The following is a 25,163-nucleotide window of genomic DNA, read 5'->3' as shown; positions in this document are numbered from 1 at the left end:
AAATGGGGGGGAAAATGACACAGCATTTCTCATGGTGGTGTCGCTCAATATTTATTTAATCAAGATGAAACATTGTTCTGGGCCTGAATACAAATGTTAATTACATGCGTGTGGTAATATCTTAATTCACGATCATGACAGAGTGATGGTATTGTTTACCCAGCAAGGTGCCTAAGGGAGGCCTTTCAGGATGGTTTATGAGTCTGGTTAGACACTTGATGAAAGACTTGCTTTCCACTGGGGCTCAATCCTCACTCGAGCACAAAAAAAGGCACAGTGAGCTCTAAGTCTTACTTCCATCATCTCTGGCTGCAGTATGTGTGGCACTTCAAATATTTATAAGGCTCAAATTAGGCTGAAGGAATATGAAAATGCAGGTTTTACAAATACAACATTCCTGGCACATTTATTCATTGATTATAGGTTGACTTGCAGGCAGAGAAACTGGTAAAAGCACACTGAAGCTGAAAAATGTTTACAGGGCAGCACCTGTGCTGCTGAAACTATTCGAGCAACTCAGAAAAGTCATCAACCTGTCATTTCTCCTAGCTCAGCAGCACTTAATCTGCTCCAATAGCTGTCACACAAGAAACTTTAATGAGCGTTTTGAATACAAAAATCAAACAGAAACTGCATGTTCATATGTGGAGCGTTTCTCCTAATGGAATCAGTTGCCACTGTTATATATTGCATAAAAAGCTGGAGTGGATAAAGAGAAGCTACCTCAGTGGACGCCATGTCCCATGTGAGTTTTTTGTTCAGGTTGCACTTGGAAGCAGACCATTATTATTTCATGAGATCTTGTCAGTGTCAACCCCAATGCTCTCTGTGTGTTCTGATTTCAGGGTGAGCTGAAACTAAGAGGGCAAAGTGTGCTGCTCAGAGAAGAGCAGCAAATGTATACAGACATTTTGACAAGTGATTGGATCTGCAGTGTCAGGCTGTAGATCAAATGTGTCCCTGTGCCATGTGTGCTATAGACTGGTGGGAGGTATAGATGAAAGCTGGCACCTCAGTGCTGCTTCAGTCATCCAGGCAGGATACCGCAAATTCAGCAGTGGCTTTCTATTTATCAGCCCCACTGATTGATCACAACGTTTTCATATAAAATCATCATCTAGTCAGATGTCAGATTTTTAATATAGTTTGCTGAATGCAAATTTCCACAGATCAAAACAAGAGCAAAGTAAATTTGACGAATCAGCCAAGCAAGATGAATGGCTCTACAGGTGACTGTAAGAGTAGGTACACCACTTTAGAGCGGACTGATATATGCCGTCAACAATTAAGGTGCACATGCACATACCTCTTCAAAAATTTCCTCTCCTCATTCACTTTTCTTACACATCCATTAAAGATTTAAAATCTTTCAAAATGCAACTATGAGGGTGGCTGAGCAATACAGTCAGAAATAACAGGCTGTTCAAAGGATCGCCAGCCCGGTCTCTTTTTATTCCCTTTTCCTCACAGCAGTGGATTATTGTACCACATTTACTGTCTACATGGCCATTAACTCTTCCCACTCCAAGGCATAACAATTACAACAACAGCTCAGTCTATTATTCAAAGAAAATGGTAATAAGTTAACACAGAGAAAATAAGCTTAGCTATATTTAGGGAAGTGTGATAGATTGGTGACCTGCACAAGGTGTGCCCTGCCTCTCGCCCTATGGTAGCTGGGATAGGCTTCTTCCCAACCCTGACCATAAAAAGGACTAGTTTGGCAAAAACCGTGTCCCAATTGGATGGAGGCCAAGTGCCGTCTTGAAAAGAGGTGAGAAACAAACAAATTAATCAGATACTAATGTTCAAACCAGCATCTTCAGTCACACTCTCTTTAGGATTTCATGACCGATGTGACAGCAGTATCCATTAGTCATGAAGTTAAAAGCTCTGTGTAGTTTGTTTAGAGGTCATATGCCTTTCCATGACCACGACTGTATGATTCGAATGATGAAAAGTCTGTGACAAGTCCGATTAATAAGACTTATCAATAATGTCTAAAACTGGTAAATCCCAAATTAAAGTTCACTTCCAGCTATTTGCAATTTTTTTTAAAATCCAGAGATTATTACCTGTAGCATCAGATAGTAGAAGAATCCACCCACAAGCATTTCCAAAGTGAGAGATGAACAGATAAAGCAGCTTTAATTAGCTGTTATTAATTGGCCCCTAAACTAATTGGCGATTTTAAACTGACTGTAGGTGTGAAAGTGAGTGTAAATGGTTGCCTGTCTCTATGCGTAACCAGGTGACAGACTGGAAACATCTCCCCCTCCTCTCACCCAATGACAGCTGAGACGGGGCATTAACCCCCTGTGAATAAGAGACGGAGGGCTGGATAGATGCATACCCCCACCAAGGGGATTAATCCGTCCCATAATAATTAATAAAAAAAATCAGTTATTCATTAAAATAACAAAAACAGAAAAAGCAAAACACAGAACATATGTTTTCATAACTGAATAAAAAGTTTCAAAATGAAATGTCAGTTGATTTTCATTTGAGTTTCCACGTTCTCTTTGTGCCTGCATGGGTTGTGTCTATGGCTACTCCAGCTTCCTCTCACGGTCTGCATGGGATTAGTGATGATCCCTAAACTGGCCGTAGGTGTGAGTGTGGAAATAAATGGTTGTCTTTCTCTCTGTTAGCCCTGTGTTAGACTGGGGATCTGTCTAGGAGGTACCTCGATTCAGCTCTCTGCATCTCTGAACTGGATAAGCAGAAGAAGATGGATGAATGTTTAATAATTTGACTACAGTGGGTTTTGTCATCTCAAATTATCAAAGCAGCTATGAAAATGTAACCGCTTGATGTATCGTCATTTCTTGCACAATACATAATACTAATGTACTGAGTACTTATTCTGTCAATACTGTGGGAGTGTCTTAATGAATGAACCTACTTGTGAAGCCAGCAGAATGAATTTCATAGTATAACAGACTGCTGCAGCACAACAGGGAGTACAGAGATGGTTTGATACAGCGAGTGAGAAAGACAGACCAAAAACTCTCAGGAAGAACAAATAAACCCAGGTGGCACACATTAGGGTGAAGCAAGTAATCACACAAGGGCAGGATGTGGAGGAGCTGAGAAGAGAGACGTGAGTGCTAACATATTACAGAAAAATAAAATAAAATGTTTCATAACTCATTTAAAAATGAAAAACAATTACACATATTGTAAAGTTTTACGCAAGATGGTATTTTTTTTTACCGAACCACCCAATTAGTGTTAATTGGACAGAAAGGATTGAGATATAATCTATTTCCTCCATTAGTGAGATCGAACATCCATCAGCATGTGAAAAAAGCAGCTTAATGACATGTTTATCTTGTCTCATATTTAGGTTGGTGGAAAGGCTTCATTAGCAATGTGTGTGTGTGTGTGTGTGTCTGCCAGCCTGACATCTGACACCTTTGAGATTTTACTCTCCCCTAGTTGTAGCAGAAACTGGTTGTATGTGCAGTTTATCATTATAACAAAACGTAGGACAAAGGGCTCATTCAGTGTTACCTTTCTTTTTTTTATGTGACTGTATCATCGCTAGCCTTAAAGGTCAGTCCAGTTCTTTCCATCCAGCTCGCTGCCTACTGACCCTCACTGAAAGGACAGAGTGTTTGGGAATGTGTTTGTTCGGCCTACTCGTGCTTTTCTTTTCCAACCTTTTTTGCATTCCTATCCGGTGTGTAATGAAGATGTTGTGTGCGTCTAAAACAGGATTCAGTCTCCTGGGTAGAATCGCTGAAATAATCAAAGAAGGTCTTTATGAGGAGACCTTGAATTAAGGGCATCAGAAACGTAAAAAGAAAGTGGGGGTATGTTAATACAGGTCTCAAAGTTTCACAGCAGATGAGTGCTACCTGAATATTTTAAAATCTCTCCTATCATTAGCTCTTTGTTAGTCCATTGAAATCCACCCTAGATTCAACTAATGGAGACACACTGCACTCTCTTTTTCTTTTCTCCCACCCTACTTACCTCTAATCAGCGCCATACAGTGCCTGGTTATTGATTTTACTCACATCTGACTTGCGATTTAGGTTAGATTTAGGTTAGATTTAGGTTAGGTTTTGAGGAACTGAAATGTTCAGTTACTCATTTAAGTTAAGCTCTTGGCTCTTTCTTTGTCACTCGTTCTGTATCCCAATCTCATTCCACAGTTTTCCTTTTAGTCTGTCCTGTTTTGGAGCATGTAAATGATTCTCGAAACACATTTTTAAAATAAGTTTATTTGTGTTCAGTGAGAAGAAAACAAACATGGCCCTGTTTACGCAAACAGCTGCTTTCATACTGGATTCACGCCTGTCCCAATTACATAGTTAGTCAGCCGCAGAGTTTATGTCCCAGTGTTGTGTCACACAGGCGAAACATCAGTGCTGCATTTTCTATTTCTGTTGTAATGTTTGTTAAATCTGAATGTCTCCCGTGTGCTCTGTGTCTCCTCCTCTGTTTGGCAAAGTATTCTGCTGCTCCTTCACAGCTGAACTGTTATAGTCTATACTGCAGATATTCAGTGGAATTCATTGTCACCTTTTTAATGGACAGAGAGCTGTCAAAAGGATTTCAGTCTCCATAGCTCCCTTGGCAAAAAAAGAAGTGACAAGGTTGACAGGCCAGTGACTGTGGACAGTTGAGCAGAGAGCCAAACGTCACACAGAACCTGTCAAAAGCCATTTCCTGCTGTTATAATGAGATTCATGCATTCAAATTAGCCTCAGTGGAGTTCTGAATCCATTAAACCTCATTCCCTGTTGATATGTGCTTTCTACTGCCTTTATTACTGCGGATGTTCATCATTAGCACAGTTATTCACATTGGCACAGGTGCTGTTAATATTCAGTAATTATACCTCCTGATATATACAAAAAAGAGAACTTTTTTAGCATAAAAAAAAAAACAAATTCATGATTCTGGCTTGAAACTCGATCTTTTATACCTTATATCTACATCTACATTTAAGATAAACACAGATTCAATAAGATAATCATGAAACTGAAAATAAGTTTGTGAAAAAAAAATATTTTGTATGAATTCTTTAGAACAAAAACAAGCTTAATGCCAGTTTTGACAAGTTAAATCCTCAATAATGATAGAAAAGCACAGTGCAAACATTCACACATGCTTGTAACCTGCAACCTGGTAACCACAGACTTTAATACCTAAACATATTTGTACTTTAGTGCTTCAAGTACGTTTACCTCTTAATGAAAGATCAATTTCAACAGTATTCAGAAATATTAACCATTCAACAACTCATATAACATTCTGGAAAGAGCAAATCATCTATGTGACCATTTGCAAAGGAATGGTGTGTATAAAGATTTTCAGTCAGGATTTTAGGATTTACCACAGAAGTAGCACTGGTTACTATACTTCTTACCTTCTTGATCTAACTTTTTAACCCATTATTGTAGTGTACCTAACTTCATGTATTTGTAGGCAAATATGTAGCAGCGCGCAGACCTTTGGCTGGGAATGGAACAGGACCAGTTGGGGTGGAGACCTCTGGTGAAGCAGTAGCCAGAGGTCTCCCAGCCTGCTCTGGATGCTGTGCCTGCGGCTGTGCAGGGTGCTCAGCTGCCTCCACTAGCAGTTGGGGCTGGTGAAGAGCCCTGGATGGGGTTCAGGTACTGGCTGAACACCAGCTGTCTCCACCCGAGGGACCAACAAGTGATGGTGCTGACATCACCAAACTCACTCTCAGATTTCGTATATGGGAAAAAAAAGTTTTTTCCTGAGTCAATAGTCTAGAAAACACAAGGCTCAGGGTTAAACTGGGAAGACTTAGAAACACAAAATTCAACTTCATCTCGAGTTAGCTTGGCAACAAGTGGAATATCTGTGGCAGCCTCGACAGGCTGAGACGGCCGTCAGTGTAGTGCTCCCTGTGCGGGGATGGAGGTTCAAAGCTGAGAAGTCTTTTTGCCAGGTTGCAATAAGTTTGCATACCAAACTGCAGATCTTTTGCCTTAATTTCTCCTTCTCCCCCTCATGAAAAGGGATCAGCCACCGCCCATTAAAATTAGCAGCTGGTTCTGAAACTCTTCAAAATTCACAAAAACAAAGTCTGTGTATTCTCTGTATTCCATTCTGGTCAGAGTCTACTGTCAAGATCTATGGCTGCAGATCGTGGGAGGTGAAAAGAGGCTCCAATTCAGACGACACAGGAGAACAGGAAATAGTTAACACAAAGCGAGCCGTTTATTTAATCTGAACATAAAGATACGAAATAAACTAAAATGCAACAAATAACCTAAACTGAAAAAACTGGGAAACACAAGAGTTGATGAGCAGAGACTCAGATGAGGGACAAGGGAAAGCTGGGATCACATATATACAAGGGGAGGAATAGAGGGGTGGAGACCACTGGGAAACACAGCGGGAACAAATAAGACATAAAGAAGTAAGGGAACAAACCTGAATGTAATGTGAGAGAGAAAGGATTATCAAAATAAACAGAAAGTAGCACAAACATGCGAACTTGACACTAATATGGAAATAAGCAAACATGGGAACACACGACAGACTGGGGAGACGAGGATGAAACACAAAGAGAGGAACATGGAAACCGGTAAGGGAGACAAAACACGGGGACATGACTAAGACAGAGTGAGAGATACAGGAGAGAGGGAGAGCAGGGGACACGGAGAGAGAGGGAGCGCACGACACAAGAAGATACATGGAGACAAGACGGTGAGGACAAGATAGAAAGAGAACCATTGTAGGAAACTAAACAACCTAAAATAACCAGAACTCCACAAGACAAAGCACCGGTTCAAAAACCTAGAACTCTGACACTGTCATTTTTTACATACTTCCCTTATGCAATATTATTAGGAAAAACTGCATACATTCCCACTACTATGTACACGATACTCAGTTATATTTATCAGATGACTGTGATAAATTAACGTTCACATTCACACCTGCATACAGTTTCAAATCACTGGAGTAACAGAAAAAAGAAACAATCCACGCCTCGGTCGTCCGGTTATTGAACCCAGGACTCTATTGCTGTGAGGCAACAGTACCAAACACCATCCATCCCTTCAACTTGCATAAATGTATAGGACTGCTTTCAGCTATGCTTTTGCTAAATTGAGAAAAACCCTGTCACAGAGCAATGCTGAAAATGTAGTTCATAAATGTGTTACTTTCAGGATAGAATGACTTATTATCAGATTGTCCTTAAAGCTAAAACAAGAGAGAAAAATGTCCAACTGAAGGAAGAAGAATCCTTCCTTCTTCTTACATGCTTAAGTTTTTTCTTAACTTTTGTCTAATTATTCCCATATTTTGTACATGGTCAATTAAAAAATCCTCTTTAGCATCACACTGATCTGGTACATTGTTTAAACCTCTATGAGCCTGGTTCTAGTGGGTTTCTCTTCCCATTAAAAATGAAGTTCTTCTTTTACACTGCCACAAAATTCTTGTTTATAAGGGATCATCTTAATCTTTGGGTTTTTTCTTTAATGTTGTAATACAATACAAAACACATGCCTGTAAAAGGTATATGCCTCCTAATAATCAGTAGTCTGCACACAATCCTCCACAATGTCACAGCAACACGGTTTTGTGACTATATAAAAAAGAAGATTGAAATATTCCATTTACGTACTTTAAGTATTTAAATCCTTGTTATGACACTGACATTGTACCTCTGCTTAATTTTAAAAACGGTCTTTGATGTGCTGGATTGGAGGAGTGTATCAAAGTAAATCAGGCCAGAAGACTCAGTCAAACAGGTTACCAAGTACCAGCGGGATTAATGAGATTCAGAATTTAATTCTGGTCATGAAGGAGCCTTACAGAAGAAGAACCACTAGTGCAGCTCTCCATTAATCAGGCTTTTATAATAGACTGGCTAGACAGGAGTCATTCTTCACTAAAAGGCACATGCCGACTGGTCGGGAGTTTGCCAAAAGGCACCTGAACAGCTCTCAGACCATGAGAAACACAACCCTTTATAGCCGGGGTGGGTAATTAATTTTCCCCACAGGCCCACACAAGAAACTGGGACTGTTGTGGAGGACCACATCAATAAACAAACTCAGTTTGGTGCAATATGAATTTTCTCTCTTTATCAGGTTATTTGTGTGGCCCTCCTCAGCAGTCCCAGTTTCTCACATTTCTCTTTTGGGAAAATTAATTGGCCACCACTCATCTGGACTCATGAAAGGGCAATCTATTGTCAGCGAGGACTCGTGCTGTGGGGATTTTTTCTTTTCTTTTGACTGAGACTGAAATATTAGTCAGGAGAAGATCTGCACTTGACTTTTTGCTTGCTTTCGAAGGTCAGCTTACATTTGATTTGCAAATAAATATAAATATAAAGCAAAACAAAAAACAAAATCAGAATAAGCGGATTCTTGGAATTCCCATTTATAATGTGCTTTGTGATAGACTTCACTGCTTTCTGGAACAATCCTACTAAGAACTGCCCTGCATTTTACTTATGCCAAAATGGCCATAGAGTCAAGAGCTGATGGTGATGCAAAATAATAATAAAAGAACAACTGAAGAACCTCTGGAAAGGTCTCAAACTGAATGTGACAGTGAATTTCTATTTCTGTATATGCATATTTTAAAACTTTGATTCTGAACTTAGACTATCGTGAATTTGGCTTTTTGGATCTTTGCATGAATGCGCGTCATTTGAAATGATTTTGTTGAACAAACAGAGGAGAAGATGAGGAGCACGGGGAATGAGTCAAACAGAATAAAACAACTGTTGGCCTAAGTGTCTTGGCACTAATACAGAAAAAAGAAATACAATATTCAGACCCTCTCAGCTCGATCCACTTACTGGGTGTAATGAGAAACATGTCAGAATAGATAAAAGGAAATACTTCTTTGTTAAGTGACATATTTGAACAAGAGCCCAGCTTGTATTAAACCGAATACAAAGTCGTTATTGGTAAAATGAGGAGTGCAAATGCATCACTTGGGACCAAAATAATGCAAAATCAGATTAGTCAAGGTCAGCGGTACCCACCTTGTGAAAACACAATTAAAATTTGTATTTTGATAGTAATTTTGTTTGGAATGTTTCTGCTTTTTGTGTCATTCTAATTATGTAAAACTAGATACCTTAGTTTAAGAAAATTCCAGTTAAATCCAGAAACCTTGACATTTATTTTGCTTTATTTTTAAGCTGTTGTTTGCTGCTGTGCGAGAAGAAAAGAGAATAAATGGATGGAGGACATAATAGAAATGTATTACCAGGTAGCAGCTGAGATAAGACGTATATTCTGTATAAACAGTATGTACAGTATTTTATATTAGCAGTAAAGGAGCAGTGATATATGTTTTTAAAACAGAAAACTTTGACATGCGAGCATTTTGCTTTATGTTTCAGCTTCCTCTGTTTCTATGGATTTTCTTGCAATAGATTATTTTCTCTCACAGTGGAAGAAACTCATCTTAATTAGCGGGGATTTCATTTGGGGTTTGCTAAATTACCTCCTTTCTGAACCAGGCGTTGCCTCTCCACACATCACTGCATGGTGGGAAGCAATGACGGGGTTGACTTTTAATCAGCTTTGCTTACACAGTAATTGTAAGGCAGTACAAGAACTGCGTTGTGGTAATTTCCTTTGATTAAGTCTAAACACAGCAGATGCACTTGTTAAAGAATGGGTATTTCTAACGCTGCCTTAATTTATTGACTTTTTTTTGGGCACAAAACTCCTAACTTACAGCTGGGGACAAAATGTGATGGAATGATTTAATGTCTTGGCTAAATGCTTTTTGACATTATTATAAATTGGCTGACTATAGGATTTTTCTAAAATACTGTCTGACATGTTCTAAATCTCTTTAGGGACACTCAACTTTACTGCTTTGTTTCCCTGCAATGCATCTTGTCATACAGTATTAATCTCCATAAAGTAGATGTAGTAGTACGGATGCATATGCAGTTTCTGTTTTTTATAGTCCACATGGCCAATCATGTTTGAGCACAGTTGTTTGCTTTAACATAAAAAGTACAGGTGGAGAGCAAAATAATCATAACTGCCACCCTAATGTAGTCTTTTGTCTTGTTTTAAAGTAATTATTTGTGAACAATGACTTGTGAACAAACATGGAGATCTAAGCCTGGATATCCACTGGCTGCACCAGCATCCCTGAAAAATTGTCCCTTAGTTTGCATGGAGAACACAGACTTGTCTGCAAGCACTTGCCATTTTCTCTCTGTACTGTATTGAACTGGGAAGTTTGCCTTCAAAGTAAAATCTTTGCCTTTTGAAATGTGTTGGCTGCAGCTATAATGGCCCAACTTTTACTTTGAAGGCAAATATTCTCTGTGTCTGATTGGGTTGCGCTTTTCATAGTTTCATTGCTGCTCGGTGAGTTTTTGAATGCTCTCATGACCGTCATGCTTACTGCTGGTGACTGAATCAATCTTCTACAGACCAGCGCAATTGCAAGTAATGGTTAAAAACCACTGAATCGTCTTTAGCCCTGTGTGAATGGTGTTTTAGTAATTAATTTCACCACACTTGCAACCGGTTGGGGAATACACATTTTTCCCTTGAGATCAGTGGTTGCTAGATGATTGCTGACTCCTCTCTAGGATTGTGTGACAGGTCTAAAGCTTAATTAAATCCTAATGCTTTGTATTTAAACTGGCTTTTGTTTTTACATCTGTCTGCTTGGTCTAAAAGCTGTTCTTCTGCTCTTTTAGCCACTGTAACAGTGTAATCACTTTAGTTTGCCAAAGGTGCGCTTGAAGTAATTTACGAGGATAAAATATTCAAACCTCTTAAGTTAATCACCATTTATGGTTTTGCTTAAGTAATGAGCTCTAACATCCATAAAATGAAGTCAAGTCCACTTTCTAAATCCTTCACCTATGATTTCAAACCCTGTGGCCCTCTGTTTTTAATTGCTAACTTTGATTTATAACTGCTTGTCATTTTCTGAAAAAGGAGCTAAAGTCTTTGTTTGATAGAGGATGACATATCTCAGCTGTCACCCCCATCTTTACAATAGACCCGAGACTTAAATCTTAACGTTATTACACTCGATCATAAACATAATTGAACAGATGAATCTCAAGTTGGATATTTGCATGAAATGTGCGCACAGATTGGAGTGAAATGAACCGTATGTGAAATTGCATATGGTTTTTCAGGTTTCATTAAAGGTTACACAGCTTTAAATACAATTTTCTTGGAAAAAGAGCAGGAGAAGCAACAATGATTGTATAAAAAAACAAAGGCCTTCACAGTGTGCTCATTAAGAATGCTGTCAGTGGAATCAGGAAAAGAGCTGAGTAAAGTGGACATTTGCTTCTGATCTATTTCTTGCTGGTGTAGCTGTTTGAAGTTGAGGCCACTCTGGGCACACAGCGAAAATAACTCAATCACTTCCAATAAGTTTTGTTTGCTATTGAGATGTCTCGTTCTCAAAAGAGGACTCAAAAGCATAATGATATGTCAATTATTTTAGTAAGTTTCCAAAACAAATCAAATTCTGAAATGTGCGGTAACATCTTAAAAGAAGATAAAATAGAGTCACGGGGGTTTTGAAGGAAGTCTTTTTGTTTGTTTGTTTGCTTGTTTTTGTTTTTTGCTGGTAGTCTTTCTAATCATTAGATGGGCATGAAACTCTCTTTGTTAAATCATCAGTAAGAGATCTGCTTTGATGAAAAGTCAAAAGTTCTAGGCTCCTTACATGCAGACTTCTAAGAGTATTGTCTGCTTGTAATGTGAACGCCTTTGCTCATTGTTGAACCTACAGAGACTCATCATCAGTGGATTCTGCAGATGTATAATGCCTCTCAGTGCATTCTTTTGTTTAATGGCTCACAGTGTAGTTTCTAGACAAATTCAACTATTTTCAGCAGAAAGCTTTGATAAACACACGGTACTTATGAGCACCTAACAACAAACAGACTGAACTGGAAAATACAATAATAGTAACAATAAAAAATTACTTTGTTATAACTTATAATAAATCTTACATGCTCAGAAGGTAAACTGAAAGAGAAAAGCAATAAGAGAGAAAAAGAATAAATAGGAATAAATTAAGATAAAGTGGAGAAAGCAAAACACAAGTTGGCAGTAAACATAATAATTTCCAACATAAGAAGAGAAACAGCTACAATAAAAATATCTATAATAGAAACAACAAACAAGACAGCTGGACAATGATAAACAGACAACAAAAGAGTATAATATACAACATGACATAAAGGCAAGTTTATATATACACTGTATGTGTTTTCAGAGGTCATTCAAGTGAAGTTTCTAATTCTAGCTCATAGAGACCATCGTGGTAAATGTATAAACACTTTTTAAATTCAAGCCTTAACTGTGGACTTACCAGAAAGACTGCATATGAACATCTAAAACAGAACATAAGGTTAATGTCTTTTTAGACAACAGGGCCAGAAACACAAATCACACCAAATACTAATTGGTGGGAATTTGTCCACACTAGTTTTCCTAATATGGCTTCTGTGTTGATGAGCCTGCAGCACTTCAAATAAACCTTACTGTTTTGCATTTGTGTGGTGCCAAAACAAAAAGCAATAATAAATAGCGCTTAGATCCATCCATCAATCTATTTTCTTCCATTTATCCAATTCAGGGAGTTTTGGAGTCTATCTCAGCCGTCACAGGATGAAAGGCAGGTTACACCCTGAAGAGCAGCAGGAGTATGCAGCCACCCATGGGGAAAACATGCAAACTCCACAGAGAAAGACCCCGGCTGGCTGTTGGATTCAAACTTAGGACCCTCTTGCTGTGAGGAAACAGGACAAACCACTGCACCACTATGCTTCCCTAGCTTGTGCTTGATTTTTATATTTTTATACCTTGTATTTTACTGACAATAGAACAAAAGAAACTTATTCAATTTTAATTTCAAACTTTGAAATGGAGAAATGTTGTTTTCTTGGAAAACAGGTGCTCGTTTTGAATCTTATGCTAGCAACACCTAGATCACCTCTTAGACTGCCATCCACTAAAAATCCAATATCAGAGTGATATTTCAGATATTCATTTGGCACTCTAGGAGCACTTCAGTCACCACATACAAATAAATGAAAACCATCATCACCTGATGTTACAGTCGACAAAATAAGCATCTTGTAAAGTGCTCGAATGATACTTTCCCTCTTCCGCCTTCAGTAATAATGATGTTAATGTCCCTAGCCCCTAGTATTTTTCACTGCCAAACTCTTGCTTCAAATCCATCTTGAAAGGACAAAGAAAGCAATGGCACCATGTAAATATAATTAAGTGTGTTGATGGCATGTTTGCTCCAGGGGGAAATTACTTTGTCATTGAAAAGATAATAAAGTACGAAGGGTAATGAAATATCTGGTTAGAGGGCAAAACACTGCTAGCATGACAATGTGTAGTCATGATGGGCCAAAGCAGGAAGGCGGCAGGAGGAGGGCAAGTGAAAGTCTTTTTTGCTCCTGCTGTTCTTCTGGTTTGCTTCCAATCACAAATCACTGTGCCACATGTCTGCAGACAAAAAAGAGTCAAGCCTGGAAAGAGTGTGATGATGTATCATGGGGAAAGGTGGTAATTTTACTCAGGCCTGTGATCATGAAGGGTATAGTTAATGTAGTTGGAAGTCTTCTGTGTGTGTGTGGATGTAGACAAAATGCAATAGTGAATTTGTGATTGTGTGTTTGCTGTGTCACTGGAGCTCCTCCAGTGTCTCCAGCAGTGTGTGACGAGCAGCTGTGAGGAGAAGCTCAACTCGCCCCTCCTGCTTCACCAGCAGAGAGGGACTGAGAGCTGGAAGGTTTGTGTGTTTGTGTGTGTGTGTGTGTGTGTCCTCCGCTTTCTTCTAACTGGTAGCTGTTGAGGGGCTGTGGGACAGCGGGGCAGAGCAGCAGGGAGGCAGTGGTCCAACCTCCACTAACCCCCATCAGGCACAAAGCCAAGAGCCTGCAACTGAAACAAGTCAAGACACACATCAACATGCATCTGCGCACACACTCACAGAAATGCACATGTAGTCTTGCATCCACTCGTATTTGCATGCTATTTAGCAGCAAGACTCCCGGACACTGATACTCTGAGTTATTGTTGGCTTGGCATTTATTTGTTGAAGTTAAATCAGTGCTCGGCACATTTAGTGAAGCCACAGCCACAGAGTTCTGGGTGTCTGTATCAGCTTTTGCCAGGTCTTTTGGATAGTGCATAATGGCTTTATCACTTCTGTTAAGTGTCGTAATTGTGGGTGTGAAAGCGTTGGAAATCGTTGTTGGCTTTAGCCTGCTGACAGAAGGATATGTTCACAACTACAGTACAAAACTAGTTCCACTTCAGTACAATCCATCTGTCACAGCTGAGGTATATTTTAATATGAATAATTTCTCATTTCTAAGAACGAAACCTTAATGGTGCTCTGGTTAGACCTTAGTCTCACTGCATGAGTCTGGAGAGATTTAAATTGCAGACTGGTTGGTTTTCAGATGTTTTATACCTTCTATCCTCACTGCTTTTTTCCTGAAATATTGGACCTCTTCAAGCTTTTATAAATGCTTAAGCAGAAGCAATCGGAAAAGGAAACAAATTTTGCACAACTTCAAGACCAAGGCAATGGTTATCAACTTTAGCAACACAGCTGACATCCCAGCTAGAAAATCCAAAGCAGCTGGAGCGATAAAGTACCCAGCTGACTTTATATGGAAGATAAAAAAGCGTTTTATGCTGCATAAATCCTCAAATATACACTGCCTTTGTTGTGTCTTCTATAGTACAGAAGTCAGGTCTCTGCTTTGCGATAGATGAAAAGCTGAGCACGGGAAACAGGGTATGCTACAGCAAATAAGAGTATAGTGGAGGTATCCAAGAAATGTTTCTGATACTCAAGATAAAAAGAAACTCAGTTCTTAGAGGAAGGCTTGCAGTCTGAACACGAAGTAATAGATGGTGAGGACAAACACAGATTAAAACTCATCTTGCTTTTCCCCGAGGAAAAAAAGAGGTGATGATTTTAGTTAGTTAGCATGTCAGTAGATGATTCTTGTGGTCACTTTAAGGAAAATTTAGAGACAAAAAACATTTATGTACAGAAAATAATGCCCCACTCAACACATGCTCATGGCTGCAGCAAAATTTGCTCTTTGCAGATAACACTGATTCATCCAGAGGAACTGTGATTTTATCACAAGCATGTAGCTTAAAACCTATAGGCATGCACTGTGATTGAAATCTCACAAGAATCCAGCTACCTTATAAAGTAACAGCTCTTAATCCTGATGTGTCAGTAGTGCTCGTGCATGAACTGTCACACCTAGAAAGAGGTAACAAATATTCAGCACTGCAGGTTTGACTGTACTACACCAATATTTCAGACAGATTTCTTTATTACAAGAGATAAAATACCTTGAGACTTCCATGTTAAATTAATGAAGTAAACTGGTGACAGTAATGTTCAGCAAGACTTATATTCTATTGCAGGGGTGTCAGACTTGTTTTAGTGTGTTCAGCATTTTACAAAACAGCCTGGAAAATAAGTCCAGTTTCAACGTGCATCAGTTTTATGGATTTAGTCATTCTAATATCAAAGAAATGCTACTGCTGTGAATCAATGAAGCGCATTTGCATACTGTAGCTTCTCGGATTTACCACCTTACACACAATACAAAGCTTTGACCATTTGGCCGACCCATTTCCATACCTTTGACAGTCCTGGTCTACAGCTCTGCTAGTAGCTCTGCGAGGCTGCACTCAAACTTACTGGTGCTTTGAGCTAATTGCTTGCATGCTAAAATGCTGATTTTTAGATTGTGACATATTTATGTTTAATGTCTAACATTTTCTCATATGCAGTAAATTTAAATTACAGCAGAGGCTGATAGTAAAATTAGGCTGTTGTTAGTTTGGCTGATGTTACGTCATAAACCATGTTAATGGTACGAGAGTGACTTGATGATGTGCTAAATGAAAAGTCAGGTCATCAGTGTGAACAAAATTCATTTTGAGAGAAACATGACCACACTATATGGCAATCTATGCAATATTTGTCTAGGCCTATTATGCAAAACATAAACTATTAACAGCAAACCAACATTAATGCTTAATTGAAACTTGAAAAAAAAAGTTATTATGCTGGCGAGCAAACATTTCACAACTCTCAGCCTAGTTGTTGAGATGTTGCTTGCTCCGAAGCCACGGCACTACCTTGGCTAAGGATCCAAACAAAGAAAAGCAACATCAAAAGCTTCAGAATTAAAAATTTATGAAAAAGTTTTATGAAATATTTACCTTTACTTGCTCTTCATCTTCATTCTCTGTATGTGCTAATATTTCTTCTTGTATTTTTCCTTTTCGTTGTGCCACAAAAGGCCCTGTTTTAGTTCCTTTGACCCTTGATCTTTATTACAAACTAAGAAATGCAAGTCTCGGCTGTTGGAATTTTATTTAAATTTTTCTCTGACTACAAACTGTTCCCCTAACTACTAGTGCATGTTTTTGTGCAGTGATCAGAGTGTGTGTGGGTCGAAGGACATCAGGCAGATGGCCTTTTCTTCCTGTTGGTGGTGAGCAGTGGGGGCTATGTAGGTGTAAGAAGGAATGTGCAAGGACAGAGACGTCTTTGACCAGGACCAAAGTTTCTGCTTATTAGTTCACACATCTCTCCCCATGCCTGTGCCTCTCTCCTTGTTTTCCTACCTCCAGTTCTCTTCCTGGATCTTTCTTTCATCTGCATCCCAAACTTATCTCTGCACTCTCTGCCATGCCAACCAACAGACTGGGTAAATAATGTCAATGCTCGGTTACCCGTGGTGGCGGGTTTAACAACGTGAATCTGAGCCTTCATTTAGAACCACGCAGGAAGTCATATTATTCAGGTAGGTGCTGCACATTGTTAAAGAACTGTATTAATTGGCAAAGCTCCAGTAATGAAAGTAAATCCTTGTTATCTTATTGCTTCTCGGCATATCTGAACTAAGTCTTGATTCCTTCAGATTAATATCAACATGTAGACTTGGTGTAGCAGCACAGTGGCTTTGATCCTCTCAAGCTTTATCTGCACAGTTGAACTGTCTTTTCTCCTTTGCTTTGTGAAATCCAGCAAAGCTTTGTGTGCTATCTTTTATCATCTTCAGCTCCTTTGATTTTGCATTCACATATTGTCTGGAAAATGTTATTACAGGTTGGCTCGGCTTGAGTGGTCAGAGAAAAGAACAAAAGGCAGATATGCTGTCTGTACTGTTAACATAATTGGGGCAGTTTTTAAAGTGTTGAGATGTGATTGCTGTTGGAAACGGTCATGAAACGAAAAAAGAGAGAGATGAGTGTTGTAGCCATAGCAGCAAGACGAATATTGTTTGTGTCACTTTGTGGCATGTCAGTGAAATCTCAGCTGGTTTTTCAGCATCTTAGGAAAACATGCAGTACATATGCTTGACTGAGCAACGCCACATCCAATCAAGGCCATAAATAATGCATGTTTAAAGCTTGACTCATGTTTTTGAAGTTTAAAGCGAGAGACAGAACCACCTAATGTCTTGCACTGTGGGCTGATACATGCCTGCCTAATGCAAATGTGTGCCTATGAGACTGAAATAACATAGATATTTGCATTAAATGACTTATGTAGACATCACTTATCTTTTGTTGTCATTTATAATTTAATTTGCTGCAGAAAAAAACCGATAAACTTGCTTAAAAATAATATGTAATACATTTTGTAAATAGAATATTCCAGGTGCAATGATGCATGACCTTGTGTCTTTATATGATCCTGGCAGCTGCATGAGAAAAGGCTGCAGAAGAGAGAACTGAGGTCCCCGTCTGTCACTCAGTTTGTGCCTCACTCCTGAACCAAACCTCTCTCAGAGCTATCTTTCACCCTTGGGGTATTCCCTTGATGTCTGCAGTGGCGTGGTTGATGGCCGTCATTGTTCAACTCCATTTCACATTTTGACAATTCAGCTTTCCAAGGCAAACAAACAACCATGTTTCTCTTCTGCAACGTGTGTCTTCTGTTTACTCATTTGCATTCATTTTTATTCACAAATGGTGAAGTGAAGTGAATCAAATCTGTCTGTAGAATAGAAAGGCTTTATTATGTGTTCTTATTTTTAAAAGGTGCGCTGGAGATCCTAGTGGGGTCTTTGCAGTGCAAACACTATATGCAAAGTCACACGTGACCCCTGATTACCAGCAAAGGGAAAGAGACACTGAGCCAGGAGGGAGTGGGAGAGATGTGCCGGGTAGTGCTGATTCACACAAGTTTCACCTACACTAACGGGAGCTGTCTGAGGAAAGAAAAGGAAGGGAAGGAAGTGGAGAGATAACAGGAGACGGTAGTGAGGATGAGATGGTTATTATGATTCATATGAAATAGGAAAAAAAACCTACAGCCAATCTGAAGTTGGATGGCCTGCCGAACAGACTGGAAAGGTAGAGAGAAGAGTATATCTGCAGAGGATAGAAAGGAGAATAAATATGCAGGCAGAGGAGTGTAAGGATAAAGAAAGGAGATGAGTGGGCTGAAAGCAAGTCTATTCTTCCGTCTCACCGGGGAGTCATTCACTGAAATGTTGAAAGTGCAGCAAAAGTTCCTTCCTGGTTCATACTGGGCTCAATTAAGCTTGAAAGAGAAATGCTCTGCAACCCGGGATGCAACTCCACCGCTGACCGCCACCTAAACCACAAGGCACTGGTCCTAAGGGCACATGGAGCCCCATGTTTCTCTTTCAAATTGCGCCTGGCCGGGCCCCATGTGCCAAGCTCCAGTCACCAGGTGTTTTCCCTCGAGCCTAGCTGAGGTAGATTAGGCATTTAGCTAGGCCTTCTGGGCGCCTCCTGGTGAGGTGTTTTGTGTATGTCTACCTAGAAGGAGGCCCCAGAGCAGACCCAGTACTAAAGGAGAGATTACTTCTATGGGCTAGTTTGGGAACACCCCAGTGTCCCCCCAGAAGTGGCCGGGGAGAAAGAGGTCTGGGTATCTCTGCTTAGACTGCAGCCGCTGCAGCAGAGAGGAATGGGTAGATATCTTATTAAATATCTTAATTCTTTTGAATATTAATAACGATTATAAATCTTAAACAGTTGTCCTTGAATGAGGACAACTATTTAATATAAGCTGTTTAAACATAACCTGCTTTCACACAAAAGAGCAGGAGAATAATTTCACAACACTGTCTGAGGTTATCCTTTCTCACATAGAAAGGTTTGGGCGAGGGAGTAGCCTGGCTAAAGTGTGCAGGAGGCAGGAGACAGGAGACAGCCACTCACAAGCTGGGAATTCACCAAGACTATAACCTTGGTTTTTCTGACACCGATGCAATCAAACATTACATCGACCTCGTACTCTGGAGCTGGCAGGTTAATGTTAGAGACGACTGGATTGGACTTTTGTGTTCTCACTTGCATCTCTGCAGAATAATCTTTAGAAAAGGGTCATCGTGCAGTGAATATATGACATGGGACAGATTTATTGATTCTCTGAGTCTCTGTAATGTAGTAGAGGGATGAAACACCATTCTTTCAAAATAAATTCCCTAATTTGATGTTTTGATGGTAGTGTAAGAGAGCATTTGTCACAGGTGTTCTGCTGTGTTGAGAGTTGGTGACTGTGAAGGCCTTAGCATATGATTCACACCATTTTCACACTCATCAGACCATTCAGAGACCACTTGAGACCTGGGGATGCTCAAAGAGACCATTCCCATCAGGATAGAGATGTCTCATCACAGGATAAAGGTGATCACCCAGAAAAACTTTGTATTGACACAGCAATCCTTCTTTCCAAGCTTTCGAATAGACCAATTTTATCATCAACATCACGGGAGGTTCTGAGCTTAATTTCTTGATTACTTTGTCTCTACTTTGTACACTTATATTTAGAATAAAAGCATGCATTGACTTTTTTCCTATAAAGTGAGATGAATAACCTTTGAAATTTCATGAATCATCCATAAAATATCAGAAAATAATGGAATTACCAACTCCATTATCAGTTTCAAATGTCTTGTCTTACAAACTTTGACAAAATCCCCCCAAAAGGGAAAATGAAACAAGCCAACAGTAAAAACAAAAAAACAAATGATTCAGTTATTAAAAATAACAATAAATGATCTTTTTTTTTTAATATGTCAAACACAAGAACTAAAGCTCAATATAAATAAATGAATACAAGACCAAAGATTGGACCTGGCAGGCCAGCATGCAGACCAAGAATCACCTGTGTCGTCTGAAGTCTTTTATGTGTTGTTTTTACAGTCTTTACAGTCCCAGCTAGTTTCAAAAGTAGACATGGTGATAGCTTAATCTGCTTGAGTCGACCACTGAACCTTTAGTGGTTTAAGACTTATTTTGATAGGTGCATATTTGTGTGAGTACTGAGTGCAGTATTTTGTCCCTTTGCTGCTTTAGATGGATGGCTGACTGCTCCAGTGAGTGTTAAAGGTTGGGTTCTTCTGTGGGAGAGATATGATCAACCAGTTTCAAAACAATCTGATAAGAGCCTTCTGACCAACACAGGGGACGCTGCCGGTCATGGTGTGTGAGCGTGTATTTCTGTGTGTGTTATAAAGGCTGAGGGTGTAAGCTCAGATGCCCAGCTGCTGCAAAGGTAAAGGTTGTGAAATGAACACAAGAGACAGGAAGCCTCAGACAGCCCAGTGACCGAACATGAGATTTATCATGACCTGCGAACCTGGAAAAGCTTGTCCTGCTCCGAATGCCACTTATTACTCTGTGTGTGTGTGTGTATTTGTCCGTATGATAGGCCGTGTGTGCTTGTGTGTGTGGACTAACTCCTTGATATTTTTCCCCCTAGCTCCATCAAGAGGATTGCACCTCTTCATATCTAGCCTTGAATACCCCCTCACTCTAAAAGTCTGTGAAAAAGAGGCTTTTTGTCTACGTTTGTTTCCTGAGTTTAATGGATTGGAATAATGGGATAAAACTGCTGGTGTCTCATGAATCAGGTTTTCTGTCTCACAGACCGGACAGGGTTATTGCATATGGCCCCGATTTGTTGACCATGCTTTTGTGTGTGTCGTGCTTCGCATTTTGGGATATTGTTTATTAATGGGTACATAGTCCTTACTGCTTTTAACGATGATGCGCCCTATAAGTTCTAGACTTTATGTGGTCGTGATTGAATAGCATGCAATTGCTGCTTGGCAGATAGTTTGACAAATCTGCTCTCAACAGTCGACATTTTTTGTCTTGGATTCATTATTCACTTTCATGTTAAGAATTAATGTGTCTTGTCTTAGAAGTGACAAAACTCTGTGATTTTATTCCGATAGATTTTATTTTTTAAGACCGTCAAAAAATGGTTGGGAATTGGGTTTATAGCTTTAAAAACATGTTTTTATAGGTTGCTGTGTCTGTATATATGGCTTTCATGTTTGTGAAACAGATCCAGGCTTGTCAGACTCCAAAACATATCAGTTTAATATTGTGAAGAAAGAATTTAACGCATTGGAAAGCCATCACTGTAGCACCGAATCTTTTATCTTTTGTTTCTTTCTCAACTAATGTTATGCCACAACAAAAGTTGAGGGTTTAGTTTTTTTGGTTTTTTTTTTTACCTCAATGGTTTTAAATATAAGAGCAGAACACCATCTATCAGCAATCAATTCAAATTTGTCCAAACTGTAATACTCACCTGTGTGTGTCCTGCTGTGTGTGTGTTTTTAGCTGCGGGGCGGCCTTCGTGGCCGGGATGCCACTGTGTGCCATGCCAGTCCACAGTGGACGGTGAGGGGCAGGAGGAGGGCACTGAGTGTAGGAGACTGAGAGGGGGTGGCCCGAATCAAACAGGAGAAATGAACCTCTGCTGGAATGAGATCAAACGCAAATCGCACAATATCCGGTAAGTTAGCACTCACGCTGGTTTTCACAGAGGTCAAAGCCATTTGGAAAAGCCTGGAACCATCTGTATGGATGATTGTCTCAAAGAAGAATGCCGTATGTACCTGGGAACAGAGGCTGACTGCAGACTTTTTGGGTGAAATGAACCCGTCTTGATTGCTCGCAGTTGACATTCTCAGCTCTATGGTAACAAAATTGCTGATTGCCCTTCTGTATCTGCTAGTTTTTCTCAAAAGATATAAACATGCTTTTTTCAAGGCGCAGATGATTGTAAGCTGCATCCAATCAGCTTTTTTGTTATGGAACTGTTTCACCATCATCACAGTCCAAACACATCTTGGCATGCTGAGATTCACTCAGTTTAACTTAATGTTTCTAAAGCCAGTTATTTCTATTGAAGCACTGATGGAAAGAACGAAAAAGGCAAAGCTTATTCCTGTCCTCTTTATAAGCACTTTAGAGATGCACACTGAAGTAATAATGTAATGTTGGAGTGGCTTTTGGCTTTACAACATCTATACATAGAATTTGTTTGTGCAGCATCTATTAATAATAACCCAGAGTTTTAAAGTCGCACCCTTATTTATGGCTGTTGTCATTTTGTGGTTATATCCCTGTGGGGAAAACAACAAGTTCACATGCAGCCCGTCACACAGTAGCACCGGAGCTAATGTGATATCCATTTACACTGTTCTTTGCTTGTTTCCCATTTTCCACCTAATGATTCTTCATGTTGCTATTCACTGTGTTCAGGTAATTAAAAGCATTGTCTGATAATGTGCTGTCACACAATAACACATTTCACGTCTCTTTCCAGTCAGCTTATTAATTATTCATATAATATAGGTTAATGCTGCCATTGCACAAGTTGTACTTGAGAGATGTGCCAGTGAAAAACAGTTATGTTCATGCTTTGATGCTTAATTGGAAACTGTCCGGGCTTGCTGTATGATTTTTATATCTTCCATTCAACTGGCATCCTGTTTAGACAATTGGCCCCTTAATTGCTTACTTGACCCTGATGTATCTAAGAAGGGGGAGGGGGAGGTTAAGGAAGGATAGTTGTTAAATTGGGTAGGACAGTTTCCCCTGCAGTCCTGTGTAATGAGATCACTATGGATGGCCTGCAGTGGCTGTTTATATCCGAGCAACACTCTGACTTCATCAGGCTGAGAGAGGAAGAGAGGAATACAGGACGACGTCGATGCGGGGAGGAGGAGAGAGATAGAGAACGGGTATTAAATCTTCACACGAGAGAGATGCTATGTAGGAAAAGGGGAGTGGCAAGAGGGAAAGAATGAATGAATGAGGAAGAGCTTTGCCGAAGAGCTGTCTAACCTTGAGGGTGAGTGCTGTCCAGATGAAACGCCTGACTGCGTTCAGTGCCAGCGGCTGGACAAGAGCAGACAACTGGCTTTATAATGGCCTGTCTGGCACTGATTGACAGGTGGTTGAGGCTTTGTTCTAATAAAGTCACGAGAGCTTCCTTCTTTTGTTTAAAGTCTCCTGCATTATCCTTTATAGTATACTGTACCTAGACTGAACTAATTGAAACTTTCCCTGTTGTACTGCAGTATTATTTTCTGAAGTCTGGCTAACAGCTCAGTGAGGTTGTAATTAAGCACTGTAGTGCTTTGAGCTAAGTGCTCTCAGTGACAAATGTGCGCCTTTGCAGTTGAGGTAAGCAGGTGGAAGGTTAACAGGTTTTCCAAAGTAAGCATACTGGCCTTTCCTTTATTCCATTGGAGAAAATACATTTAAACATGCCTAAAATGCCATATAGGCGCATTTTCAGTTAAAAGGAACGACAGAGTCTGTATTACGTGAGACTGCGTTTGTACAAACACAGCTGGCTTTTGAACAGGATGCTGGGATTTGAATCTCATCACAGATCAGGTTTCAGCTTGAATCATTTCCACTCACTGTGTGGTAAGGATTATGAAATGATTATGATTTTGATTAAAATACGTCTTTTTAAAACTTTGAGGGTGGTAGACAACTCTTTTTTTTCACCCATGATTTCTAAGATGCCGATGTCTCTAAAGATGATACTGCCAGTACACATATTATTCTATTTTTATATTTCACACGCAGCATCTGCGTTGGCCAACTTGTTGATAACAGCTTGAGGTTACAACCTTTTCCTTGGAAGGGAGGTTATTTCTTGTGAATCACTGGATCTGTTGTGCTTCACTTTGCCTTTGTTGTTACTGCTTCTTTTTATTGCTTTTCCTTTCGGGTATGTTCTTTTCCTTGTCTTTCTTTCTTTCTGTTTTCCCTCCGTTGTCTCCCTCACTCGCATTAGCATTGCCTGTTTAGTTCTGTGTTCAGTTTCGTCCAGCTGCTCTCCTCGTGTTCTTTTCAGTCCATCCTTTTTGCTTGCCTATGTGCATCTCCGGTGCTCCTAGTTTTCTGTTTTGCTTTCCTTTGCAGCTCCTTCTAGGTTTTCATATTTGGATTTGTGTGCATTAACTAACCTTTTCTTCTGTGTTTGAGTCCCTAAACTTTGTGACACAGGAAAGTAAATTCGCTGCTTATAGAAATTGAAAATGGCATTGCTATCCAGGTATTTGAAGTGATGGTAGAGCTACTTGATTGACAGTAGATGACTTCAGTTCATTCTCATCAAACCATTTAATACATTTTCAGATATTTCTGTTAGATCAAAGTCAACACCTGACCAACACAGACACCCTTACAGCGATGCCCCAAACTCCTGAGTAGACGGGGAAAAGCAGCTTTTCAAAATTTGCTGATTGCCCTGTATGCTCAGAGAATTAAACAAATTAAGATAAGGAGTAAACAGTGTAACAAAATGCATTCTCTAACAGACGGCAGTGGCACTGTGAATTTATCAGCATGACACAGTGTCGCTCAGCTAATTGGACTCAGTGCTGATAACAGAAGGTTAGGGGTTTGATCACTTTTTTGGCGTCTTACATAGAAAATTGGCAAAATCATTACACCATGAGCCACTCCACTCACACTCACCCTCACCAGCTGTGTAGCATGTGCTATTGACTACAAAATAGCACTTTGATGCCTTTGGCAAAATATGTAGACATGCTGTTTTTATTGCTTATATCAAGTTGTGGTTTAATGTCTTATGCAGCACTGAGATAATAGCCCCAAACAAGTGGACCACAGCATTGTATTGCACTGTGTCTATCATAATCACTGCTAACTGATTATGAATACATATATAAAAGAGACATTTATTACTCCAACCATATTGGTGAGACTATTCAGCCATCTGTAACTATTATATAAGAAAATACAGTATGAGAGTGTAGGAGGTTTCAGTGAATTTATGCTATTTTTCTCAGACTGGTTTATAAAGGG

General features: G+C 39.6%; 1 protein-coding gene across 5 annotated transcripts in view; it reads left to right on the top strand.

Annotated features, from left to right (window-relative positions):
- The window catches only part of drp2 (dystrophin related protein 2), a 176,026-nt gene that overhangs the window by 80,557 nt on the left and 70,306 nt on the right, over positions 1 to 25,163 (top strand). For 3 of the 5 annotated variants that reach the window (XM_080308321.1, XM_080308312.1, XM_080308322.1), the window contains exon 3: positions 21,648 to 21,822. In XM_080308321.1, the coding sequence (XP_080164447.1) occupies positions 21,776 to 21,822 (47 nt within the window). In that variant the 5' untranslated portion in view covers positions 21,648 to 21,775. Of the gene's footprint in view, positions 1 to 16,707; positions 16,835 to 20,367; positions 21,823 to 25,163 lie in introns of those variants that run through there. The other 2 variants (XM_026145315.2, XM_080308317.1) reach the window with 2 other exon arrangements.

This window comes from Astatotilapia calliptera, chromosome 2, assembly GCF_964374335.1.
Source record: "Astatotilapia calliptera chromosome 2, fAstCal68.1, whole genome shotgun sequence".
Lineage (NCBI taxonomy): Eukaryota > Metazoa > Chordata > Actinopteri > Cichliformes > Cichlidae > Astatotilapia > Astatotilapia calliptera.
This window is presented reverse-complemented; position numbering and strand designations above follow the sequence as displayed.